The 11,726-nt window shown below is 51.4% G+C and overlaps 5 protein-coding genes across 5 annotated transcripts; 3 read left to right on the top strand and 2 right to left on the bottom strand.

The window, feature by feature from the left end:
- Positions 1–112: 112 nt before the first annotated feature.
- PNO1 (pre-rRNA-processing protein pno1) lies at positions 113–1,049 on the bottom strand (the record flags this gene model as incomplete). Its single annotated transcript, XM_051729557.1, has 3 exons — positions 113–267; positions 325–475; positions 579–1,049. The coding sequence occupies 3 exons, from the start codon at positions 1,047–1,049 to the stop codon at positions 113–115; spliced, it is 777 nt and encodes a 258-aa protein (XP_051590591.1).
- Positions 1,050–1,493: 444 nt separating this feature from the next.
- On the top strand, positions 1,494–3,717 carry J4E82_003267 (uncharacterized protein; the record flags this gene model as incomplete). Its single annotated transcript, XM_051729556.1, has 2 exons — positions 1,494–3,527; positions 3,583–3,717. 2 exons carry the CDS (start codon positions 1,494–1,496, stop codon positions 3,715–3,717), a joined length of 2,169 nt encoding a protein of 722 aa, XP_051590590.1.
- A 1,659-nt stretch (positions 3,718–5,376) lies between these two features.
- On the top strand, positions 5,377–7,060 carry J4E82_003266 (uncharacterized protein; the record flags this gene model as incomplete). Its single annotated transcript, XM_051729555.1, has 2 exons — positions 5,377–6,070; positions 6,135–7,060. 2 exons carry the CDS (start codon positions 5,377–5,379, stop codon positions 7,058–7,060), a joined length of 1,620 nt encoding a protein of 539 aa, XP_051590589.1.
- A 127-nt stretch (positions 7,061–7,187) lies between these two features.
- J4E82_003265 (uncharacterized protein) lies at positions 7,188–10,142 on the bottom strand (the record flags this gene model as incomplete). The annotated part of the gene is made up of 2 exons (XM_051729554.1): positions 7,188–7,795; positions 8,255–10,142. The coding sequence occupies 2 exons, from the start codon at positions 10,140–10,142 to the stop codon at positions 7,188–7,190; spliced, it is 2,496 nt and encodes an 831-aa protein (XP_051590588.1).
- A 617-nt stretch (positions 10,143–10,759) lies between these two features.
- On the top strand, positions 10,760–11,674 carry J4E82_003264 (uncharacterized protein; the record flags this gene model as incomplete). The annotated part of the gene is made up of 1 exon (XM_051729553.1): positions 10,760–11,674. One exon carries the CDS (start codon positions 10,760–10,762, stop codon positions 11,672–11,674), a length of 915 nt encoding a protein of 304 aa, XP_051590587.1.
- Positions 11,675–11,726: the final 52 nt, after the last annotated feature.

The raw sequence follows: 11,726 nt of genomic DNA, 5'->3' as shown, positions 1-11,726 counted from the left end.
GTATAAACAGCTTTTTCCCGACCTGCCCAGTCTCCAAACGCCATGTAAATGCCCGATATCGCCGTTGCCATTGCGTGGCTTACTATGCAAGACCCCTCGCTTGTTGTATCGTCTAGAACCTCTCCTTCATGCGTCCAGCGACTGTTCGTAGGTTGCCGTACACCTTGCTTGGTTGTTGACCCAGGATCAAGCTGACGATGGCTTCACGTGCGATGTGAATGTTCTTGAAACCACCGAGGATGTGGATCTTCTGGTCCGCCAGGACGACTAGGAAATGTCAGTGATGTGAACAGGTAGGTTGTTAACATGATGCGATGAACATACCTCGTGTTCTGCTGGCGTTCTCAATTGCGAACTTGGTCTTGCCGTCCTTGCCTGCAATTCGACCAATCGCACGACCGAGATGCTCGCCCTGTAGGGTCTTGACGTCCTTGATCTCAAAGGTCTCGATGTAGAGGTCATCCAATCGAAGCAGCTATAAACTCGTCAGTTCTGACTTCTCCGATGCTGCAATCTGGCCATGCGAAGCCCAAACCGAACATTCGCGCGACGCATGTGTTGGTTTGATATCCACTTACCGCAATGGCATCGTCTGTGTCAAAGCCCAGAGTGAATGCCTTGACAAAGTCCTCTCCCTTCTGGAGCGCGCCGGTGTCGGTGGTAGCACTGGAAGTGCGCAACTCAACAGCCTTTGCCTTTGTGTTCATCCTGACTTGCAGTTTGAGGTGCTCAACAAGCGGAGGGTAGATCTTGGGCCACGAGTTCTTGAGTGGTGTCATCCTGTGGGGTGGGATCGGGACCTTGCGCTGCTCGCGGCGGAAAGCGAGCGGTATCGACTTGGCCGCAGGGAACTTGGGCTTTCCGCTCTCGTCTGTCATGGGCATGTCTTCTGTGGGTGCTGGGGCGTCGTGCGCAGCCTCGACCGGGTCAAGGCTCATAGAGATGAGGTCGCCCTCGCTTTCGGTCGGGAGAGGAACGGAGGAGGCCTCCATGGTGACATCGTCGGCGAACTCTTCGGGCCTGCGCTGGAGGGCTGTAGGTGCGGGCATTTTGGCTGCAGTATGCGATTGTCGTAACGATGCGCGGGCGTTGGGAGTCAAGCCTGAGCGGTGTGCGTGTGTGTACGTGTGTGCGCGGGGAGACTTCGGACGGATAGAGGTCGTCTGGATCTCTGTAGAGCTATTTTCCTCCTCTTTTCGCTATAGGCGTGAGCAAAAGGTGAGGCGAGGAGGAGGGTCGAATTGGCTATCGATTCGCGACAATGTGGGGCTTCTCAAGAAATTTGGAGAGGCGAAAGGTGGTGGTGGACCGTGCTGGCGCCTGTCACTCCTACCTACTTTTTGCATGTGCATGGGTAATGACGTGAATCTTGCCTGTATTTCCAGCCAACCGCCCGCGTTTCCTACACCGCAAACCTCAGACGATCCCCCCCGCAGATACCTTCGCATATCCCCTCGCTTGCGAACGTCGACCATGTACCCGCCGCGGTTATCATGAACAAGAATGTAGGAACGCTCGGCTTCCTGTGGCGCGCCGTCGCTGGCCAGCCTTTGGTACACGCCCGTGTGCTTTCGCGGGAAGCGCGGGGAATATGGGCACAGTCGCAGTCGACATCGAGGGGAGGCATCCAGAAACGGGCCATTGCTTCCAACTGCCGCGTCTTTGGCCTGTCGACGACCACGAGTCTGCCCTCAATTGCGCGCTCACAGTATCCTGGACAGGCTCCCACCTGCCTGCTCCGAGCGTCATCACCCCGCACTGGTCACCTCCAGCAGAGTGTGACTAGTACTGTGCTCTCGGCATGGAGCAGAAACGCATCGTCCAAGGCATCCAGGGCGTTGAGGAAGAGCAGAGGCAGCGACCGACGCAACAAAAGTTCGGCGACCAATGGCTCAACCAAGGACAAGCAAGGTCCCACGGGTCAAGCCCCCCAAGCCCAGCTATCTCCCCAGCCGAACTCGTCCTCCAAAGCCTCAAAGACGCCCCCGAAACCGAAGCCTGAAGCAGCGAGTGCTGCAAAGCCCCTCCTCGATCGCCTACCACACCACCTACCCCACATATACCGTCCGAGCAAAGCCGAACTACTCGAGGCAGCGTCTGGTTTCTGGTCGCGGATAAAGATCCACTTCAAGTGGCTCACCATCCGAAGCACCCGCCCATTCAATGCCGATGAGATATACGCATTATTCTCGTGGATCATCGCGGCGCACTTTCTGTGGATCGTCTTGGGAACTACAACGTTTTTCATGTTGACCATCTTCCTGGTCAATACCGCCTTCTCCCAGGAGACCATCGCCAAGTTCATTGGCAACTACTTGACCAAGTCCTCGGGCATAAAAGTTGTCTTTGAGACTGCTGTTGTACCCAAGTGGGGAGATGGCGTCATCTCCTTCCGCAACGTTTTTGTCTCGCGACGTCCGGGTCAGGGCAAGGGAAAGGTCAGCAAGGGCTCACAAACGGAGATGGCTGCTGCCGCTGCTACTATAACCCACCAGGACAAGGACGGTCAAGACGGTGTCGAAGAGAAAGTGGAACCCGAAGAAGACACCAACTACACCCAGTTCGATATATCCATCGATACCGTCAACGTTACACTGTCCTTTTCTAAGTGGTTCAACGGAAAAGGCTTGTTGAAGGATGTCGAAATCAAGGGTATCAGAGGCGTAGTAGATCGGACATCCGTGAAGACAATTGAAGGCGTGGATCCTAGGTCGTACAAGCACGAGCACAACCCAGGCGATTTCGAACTGGAATCTTTCAAGATGGAAGACCTCCTTGTAACCATCTACCAGCCCAACGACTTCCGCCCGTTCTCTGTCAGCATCTTCTCCTGCGACCTCCCACAGCTGCGAAAGCAATGGTTGTTCTACGACTTCCTCTCTGCCAACATGATGTCCGGATCCTTCGACAACTCACTCTTTACGATACATCCTCGACAAACACACAATCGCACTGGCACACAATTGAGCAGCGGCCGCGACAGCGAAGATGGTAAAGCCTGGAAGAAGCACAGCCGGATTCGCATCGATGGCCTCAACATTGACCATCTTAATAGAGGCTTCGAAGGCCCCTTCTCATGGATCCACGAAGGCAATGTCGACATTGTAGCAGATGTCATGTTCCCCAGCGACGACGACGACAGCATCGCAAAGGTTATGTCCGACATGTATGACCGCGTTGAGGCAACCGTCATTCAACAACGCAAACATCATTTCTCCGACCATGCCGTACACGGGTTCGACGAGCACCATGAAGACAAGTCAAACCTTGACGAGGGGACAGAAGAAGATAAGCGCTACATGATCATGGACATGCGCGTTCATCTCAACGACGTGCGCGCCGCAGTCCCCATCTTCACCCGAGATATTTCTTATGTGAACAACGCGCTCGTACGACCTATCGTAGCTTACATGAACTCGAGTCGCACCTTCATCCCAGTAAACTGCAGGGTTGTGAAGAGAGTTAGTGAGTTCGATGGGAGCTGGACCCTCTACGACAGCGGGTTGATGGAGGAAGTGTCGAAGGAGGTAAGTTCCATATCCTCTGATTGTCTTTACAGAAGTATATACTAACACATCCTAGATGTACGATGCCTTTGCCCGCGACGTCCTCGAAGACCGAACCACACGTAAGCGACGCATAAAAAAGGTGGGCATTTGGACACTGCAACTCGCAGCCCAAGCTCTCTTCCTTGGTCTCGCCGGCAACATTGCGTAAAGATACCCTGATGGATTGGATGAAGCGAACGAATCTCTTCTTTCTGTAATATACATGGCAAAGCATGGCGTTGGGCGCATATACATACACACGATTGATGTGGTTGGCTTGGATGGATGAATGAATGAAATGCCATGGGCAACGAACTAGGGTGCTACTGTAGCGGTTGCCTACGATGAAATGACAGACATTCTTATTCCCATCTCATGAGTGCTATTCGGTCCGAGTTGATTGTGTAAGGCCACTACGCGTAGTATAGCGTCGGCGTCGGCGTCAGCATTAGAAGATTTGCCTTGCAAAACGTGTCCGCCACGACATGCCAACCTGCTCACGAGGACATCGTTCCTATCTGATAGGAACCTATCAGCGGGAGCCAAAAAGCCTTTACCGATAGTTCTCATGGCGCTGATCTCTATAGTGGGTACAGAAGTCGGCAGATTACACAGACTGCGGACATTAGTGGGACGACCCTCTTTGCGGGGATTAGTGGACCATTCGCTGGACATCGCACCCTATCCTCACGTATTATTGCTATCAGAACATGCAAGACACCCTCTTTATGGCGAACGGTCAAGCTGCAGGGCGTTCAACGACAATATCGATGTCAGACGCGTGTTGTGTCGCCTTCCTAACGCGGCATACTGCTCACCAAGTTTACCGGAGCATACCTCGACTTCTAACGCTGGGTACCAAACCAAGAGTTTTTGTCTACTTGTACTGAATAAGTATTGACGATTCAACAGCGATGTTGCTGCGAGCTAGCTGTCGGACGCCGCTTCATACCAGGTCCATGGCGCAAACGTCGGACGAAAATGGAAGCGCCACAACACGCGACTGGCACAGTACGATGCGCCCGAAACCAGGTCAATGGAATGCATCTCGACAATGAAACCCGTAGTCTCTACCGAGAAAGCAACATGGCTTCACGCCTTGTCGAAGTTAAGATAGATGACCGTCCGACCCTCCGCGCGAACTTGCTGCCAAGAACCTCGGACACGGCGCCATTTGATGGCGGGCGCTGTCAAGCTTGTCATGTCAGCCAACAAGCTTTCACGAAGCCTCCCTACGCTGCACGAAGACTGCCGTCTCATTGGTGCAGAATCCTACAATGCCGTAGATCCGTTGCCCGTGACCCTGAACAGTTTAGCCTACAGGCGGACATAACGCCTAGTAAGGTGTGGAGATAGGGTAAATACGCTGCATACGGTGGTAGCACCGCCATGTCGCTTCGGAGCCCTTGTTTGCTAAGTCTAGGCATGTAGCCCTTTTGTGTGCGGAGGGTCGTAGGTTTTGATCTCCGTGATTGCGACGACGTACGCCTGTCTTTGTTGTTGATCTCTTCACACCAGGCACCACTTCTTTCCTTCCTTTCAAGCTATTTTCCGTGTTTACCAAAACACGCTCTGTGCTCCTAGTGTGAACTGCCGATCTACACATCGTTCGAAGTGTATTCCGGCCCTGCGGTTGTTTCCGTGCAACTGTCTCAGTTTCGATACCGTCCGCTCGGTAAGACTTGCTTCTCTTTCTGGACTTCAAGGACGACCAGTCAACGAGCTTGCTTCGCTCATGTAAACGGAAAGGCAGTGGCAAAGCTGCTCTTACTGTCTGCTTATATACTAATGATGGCTCCTCCAGCTCAGTCCGCATTCAACCATCACAATGGCAACGCCAGCCTCATTACCAAACCCGGCGCGGGATGCGCAAGATCTGCCAAACGGATCTATCAAGGAAGCATACGAACAAGGCCATGACGCAGATAGAAAGGTTCCGGAGGAATCATTCTCACAAGACCCAGAGAAGGGAGTCGATAGTCACGCACATTCAACACACACAGACGAGCGAACATTATCCGGCGACGTACCACCAGAACAAGAACGAGACCCCAACATAGTCGACTGGGATGGACCAGATGACCCCGAAAACCCCCAGAACTGGCCGGCTGGAAAGAAATGGGGTATCATCGCAGCTCTCGGTGCATGCACTCTCATTACACCACTCGCGTCCTCCTTCTTCGCACCCGGCGTACCACAAGTACTCCGTGCTTTCAACGAAACCTCCAACATCATGGCCTCGTTTGTCGTCTCCGTTTACATCTTGGGATTCGCCATCGGGCCTCTGATAATAGCGCCCATGTCCGAACTATACGGACGCATGCATTTGTACAACATATGCAACGTCCTCTTCGTAATCTTCAACATTTGCTGCGCAGTATCGAATTCAATGGGCATGCTAGTTGCCTTTCGTTTCTTCGCTGGCTGTGCTGGAGCTGCGCCCCTGACCATCGGTGGCGGCACAATCGCAGACATGTTCCCTCCGCAACAAAGAGCAGGTGCAATGGCTATCTGGGCCGTAGGTAAGTTATGACTATACAAAATACACATGAGACATACACTGACTTCACATCTCCACCTCTATAGGCCCACTCCTCGGCCCCGTGATTGGTCCCGTATGCGGAGGTTTCCTTGTCGAGCATCAATCCTGGCGCTGGGTATTCTGGATCCTAGCCATCTTCGGTGGAGTCTTTGGCGTCCTGCTCTTCTTCGTTGGCCGCGAAAGTTTCCATCCCACTCTCCTCGCTCGCAAAACAAAGGCCCTACAAAAGGAAACCGGAAACATGAACCTCCGCTCGAAACTCGCGCAGGATCTGCCGCCAAGAGAGATCTTCATTCGTGCTATTGTTCGTCCGATGAAGATGCTCTTCCTCTCTCCCATCGTTGGCCTTATGTCTCTCTACGTCGCTGTGAACTATGGTATCTTATACCTCTTCTTCACAACCGTGACGTTCGTCTTCGAGGGTCAATACCGCTTCTCCTCCGGCGCTGTTGGATTATCTTACATTGGTGTCGGCGTGGGCATGTTCATCGGTATGATCGCCCTTGGTATTGTATCCGACAAAATTATCGTCAAGCAACAAGCTAAAGGCAACGTCAAACCTGAACATCGCCTCCCTCTCATCCTTACTATGCCTGGCGCCATTGGACTACCTGTTGGCGTCTTCGTGTACGGATGGACGACTTATTACAAGGTTCATTGGATTGTTCCCATCATCTTCACGTCGTTCATCGGTCTGGGTAACCTGACGGCTATGATGACTATTCAAACTTATCTCGTCGATGCGTTTACTATCCATGCCGCGTCTGCTATCGCCGCAAACACTGTTCTCCGCTCTATCTTCGGTGCATTCTTACCGCTTGCCGGATTGAACATGTACGATGCTTTGGGTTTGGGCTGGGGTAACTCACTGCTTGGTTTCATCTCGGTGGCTTTTATTCCGGTGCCGATTTTATTCAGATACTACGGTGAGCGGATCAGAACAAATCCGAAGCTGCAGGTGCAGTTTTAGGGTTGTGATCTTGTTCGGTGTGGATCTTTCTTATCCTGAAAACATAGAATAGGCATTGTAGGAAGTAAAGTTACAATGGAGAAACATTTGAGTGTATGCCACACCTGAGGTGCACAACAAACGACTCTCACACTTCGCCCGCTGGCTCGTAAGCGGCTCCGTACTTGATGAGGATTCTCACGATCCCCTCTTGACCTTCCCGCATTGCTATCTCCATCGTGTCTCCATGATCCGCGCCCGCTAGGAGAAGTTCTTCCACAATTTGCTCATGGCCCTTACCTGCAGCTTGGTCTAGAGCGGTACCATGTTCGCCCTTGACATTAAGCGTGCGGTTATCCACATCCGCTTTAACCAGCTTCGATACGATACCACCGTAGCCTTTGCTCGCCGCCACAATGAGTGCTGTAAAGCGAGTACGATTCTCATGGTATTTTACATCGGCACCGTTTGCGATGAGCATATCGACTATGATTTCATGTCCTCGATACGCAGCAGCTTGTAAAGCTGTACCAAAGTGACCCGCCTCGCAATTTACATCAGCCCCATTGGTGATGAGTATGTTCACTATTGTTGCGTTTCCTTCAAAGGCAGCAGTTTGCAAGGCTGTGCCGAAAGTTCCCCCTTTATAGTTTACGTCTGCACCAGACGCAACGAGAATCTCTACAACCTTTTCGTTTCCACGAAACGTTGCAGCTTTAAGGGCGGTGTGCTGATATACGCCTACTTTGTTGATTTCTTAACTTGACTTTGAGTTGCAGAGTAGAGACACAGTCTGACATAGATCAGAGCAAGCTGCCCAATACAATGCAGTTGCGCTCGATACATCACAAAGCCGAGTCCATGAGGTTCGTACGACATCGCTTTCCAGGACTCTGAGGTGGAGACGCATACTTACGGGGAGTGGTTCCTCGATTAACTCTGCTAATGCTTGATGCCGTGGCCAATATGTGCAGACGTATGGTAGTAGTGTATAAGCGGGCGCGAAATCATTCAGGAAATCCTGCTTATAAAATCGTGTCTTACTATTCTCCTGGCGCAGAGGAAGTTCGCGTGGCGGCTTCGCTTCATCGATCCAAATCTTCACGTTTCGTTGCTCTGTAAAATATAGAAGATACGCGCAACACCTCTGAGCCAGGGAAAGTTCCACTTCCGTTTCCCTGAGTGCGTATTTCGACAGTTCAAGGTGAGACTGACGTAAGCGGTTGGAGACCAAATACTCTTTGACAGAGAAGTGGGCAAGGCGAACTGTTTGATTATAACACGTCGTGTCGTACTTCTTTGGTAAAGGATCTCCTAAAGGATTGTTCGTGAAGACACGGTATCGCCCGTAGTCTGAATCGTAGTCGGACTGGTCTCCACTAACAATAAGTGAAGATAAGACACTAAAGAGACCAACAAGGGCTTCGTATCCGCCTTCCTCGAAAATGGGCTCCTGGAAATTGTCAACCCGGATACTACATGCCTCTGCTAACTCGGCAACGGAAAGCGGCCTCAAACTAAACGCAAGCCATTCTAAAGCTGCCCGAGCTTCATCAAAGTAGAGATTGTCGATGGAGGACAAGATACGTGCATATGTCTCATCCAAGGTCCGTGGCATCTCATACAATGCCAGCGAGATATATTTTGGTCGCAAAATCTTCAAATTGCGAATGTTGTCGAGCTGGAGTGCGGCCCATCGAAACCTGTGCTCGAGGTCAGAATCTGGACATTTTCGCATCATCATTTTGCGGCAGGAGACTCCCATTCCGTCTGACTTCTTGCGGAACTCATCTTCGATCTCTTTTTTTGTTGCGCTCGGAAGTTTTACTAGCTTCCTGTCTGTGGCCAACGCGTTCTTCACATAGAGATCAATATCCTGATTGACACTCTCTTCGTCAATTGTAAACCGAGTCACAGGCCAAGACGATAAGAGATCTTCGATATCTGCTTCCTTACGGCTGGTGATGGGAAGTCTAATTTCCGGAAGAGATTGTGTGATACGTCTAAATCCTTCTAGGATCTTCTCTCGTTGTTCTTCTGAGCATTCGTCGAGGGCGTCAACCACAAGATAGGATGTCCTAGATTCTTCAAGCAAAGCTAGGAATATGTGCTCAAGAACTTCGGATGAAGGCTTTTGAGACGGAGCCTGGGAGTAAGCAGCCCTGAGAAGTGGATGAACGCTGCGTTTTCGACTTAATTGAGCGACCATAGAGAGTAACACGCTCGTGTAATTCTGCTTCTGTGCATCAGAGAAAGAGAAGTAAAAGTAGGCGAAAGCAACGTTGTCTTGGCCAGAGACTCGGCCGAACACTTGTTCGATGACCGTGGAGCACAGTATCGTTTTGCAACATCCAGCTTTTCCATGCAGCCAAAGTAAGGGCGATGAGCCAGAAATCCAATCTTGATATCCCTGGCTGTTGAGTAGCCATTCTCCGGTTCCAGTTTCGTATCTTACACGTGCTTGAGTGTGGTTAGTCGTTGGATCTGGTGCATCGAGCCACTTGAGAATCTCCAAAACCTCCCTGGATTGCTCCACGGAGAGCAGGGCCTGCACGCTTGCTGCGGTGGCAGACACTTGGGTCTGTGTGATTAATGTGGTAGCTTTGATTCGTTTGACGAATTCCTCAGTAGTGTCGAGGGTACTTTGGATTTGATCCGCTTTGAGTTGAGCAGAATGACTGTTGCTCAGATAGATGATCTGGAGTGCGAAGTTCAGTTGTTGCATCAAGCCCTGAGCGATTTCCTTGAGCTTTTCCAATGTACTTTTCCGAAAAGGGTACATCAAGCGGAGAGCACCGACTTCAGCTCGCTGTCGTAGTCCAGCCGGCGCATCTTTGTGTAACTTCTTCAGTTTCTTCTCTAACTGCTGAATACCGTCTTGACACGTCGCGAGGCATTCTTGTGCGCGGATGGCGAGAGCCTTTTGTGATACCATCTGCAGTTCGTCATACAGAAGCGCAAAGGTTTTGGCGAGATGATCAATTTCAGTGTATGTTCCTTGAATATCGTCCTCATATCCCTTCCAATCGCGGTAATATTTGAGTATACCCTCGCATACCTGAATACCCAGCGAAATAACACCAACGGCAGTGCCAGGGTCCATATCGACGCGTTCACTCGTGAAGAAAAGAAAGAAGAAAAGGTAAGAAGGTTCCCGTAGCAGATTGTGGGTTGTTGTAGAGGGCGATGAATGTGCGGGGCAGTAGGCACAAGGCAAACCTCACTCCACGCTGAGCCAGCAGACCTCAGCCAGGCTGTGAGCGCCCAGCTCAGCGATCAAGCCTCTTTTTCCCGAGACCAATAAAATGTCCAAGCCTATCTTACCCGGAGGCTATGAATGTGGGATCTCTACATACCAATAGTAGCACGCACAAGGCTGAGGCCGCCCCTTGAGCAACGTGGCATACCATGCAGCCATTGGAGTGTGCTAGACAATGCACCATTGCGGTGAAGATGACACAGCCAAACATACTGACATACTCAGGCCCTCTGTGCGGAAAAGTTGGTGACCGCGATGGAAGATCATAGTATCGAAAAGATCGTCCTCGCCCGTGCGCTAGAGTTTCGAAACACGCCCTGAATTACGCCTCTGGGAACATGGTCTGTGCACTTCCCGCCTTAGGGGGCGCAGCGAACATGCGCTTCGCATATCAACAGGCGCACGAGGCTCAAACACCGCGACCGGGCTTTTGATGTTCCACGCAAAAGCAATTTTACGAAATGTTGCGTCCTATACCAGCGGTCGGTCTTGCGAGTGCACTCGTCCAGACCATAGATTTCAGCATCAACGCACTTCGCAAGGACCACCCCATCTTCCAGCCTAGCTCACCTTCGACAACGCCGTTCGTGGAGAATGCAGCTTTCCTGCAGGACATCATACACAATCTGTACCGCCTAACCGACCTAATTGACCACTCTGAGCTCAAGGAGCTATACGACGAGAAATCTGCAAAAAGCGCAAAAGCAGCCAAGAAACTTAGCGAGGCTGCGTTGCAATTGCTGAAGCATGCCGATTTGGTCAAAGAGCTGACGGCTTCGTTCATTGACGCAGTTATCGCTGCACAAGAGAAAGGAAAGTTTGGCGATCCGCGATGGCCTACTGCTCGCGAGGCACTGTTGAACGGGGTGTGGAAGAAGGCCCACCTTACAGGTGTGAAGAAGAGGTATCGAGCTCTTCGTCGCGACATTGAGACGAGTCTGCTGTTGGCTATGCGCCAGTATCTTGACCAGTCAATTGAAACTGGTCTTGCTTTGTTTAGCGGTGAGGAAGGCGTGCACACGAAGCACTGGGAAAAATGGCAGAATCAAACGCTTGACATGATCCACAGCAACGATTGGAAGAGTAATAAGAAGAAGGATGTCGAAGAATTTTCCAAGCAAGTCGATGCATTGATTCAGGCGGAAAACGAAGCATACTTTCGCGCGACAATCTTCGATAGGCTGTGGTTCGAGGAGATGGACGAGAGATTGAATAGTATCCCTGCACCAGTCGATGGAGGCTTTGAGTGGGTATTCGGAGACGCCTCGAGACAAGTTGGCGGATTGCTGGAGTGGTTTACCAATACAAGAGGCGAAGAAATATATTGGCTCACTGGTGCGTCTCTACCTCTTGCGATCCCGCTGTTTGATCCCTAATCTCCATCTCACACTGACCCTAGGGAAGCCGGGCTCCGGGAAGACGACTCTC

This window comes from Alternaria postmessia (assembly GCF_024291825.1).
Source record: "Alternaria postmessia strain BMP 2775 chromosome Unknown scaffold_14, whole genome shotgun sequence".
Classification (NCBI taxonomy): domain Eukaryota; kingdom Fungi; phylum Ascomycota; class Dothideomycetes; order Pleosporales; family Pleosporaceae; genus Alternaria; species Alternaria postmessia.
Note: the sequence above shows the minus strand (reverse complement) of the source record. Positions and strands in the feature narration are given on the sequence as shown.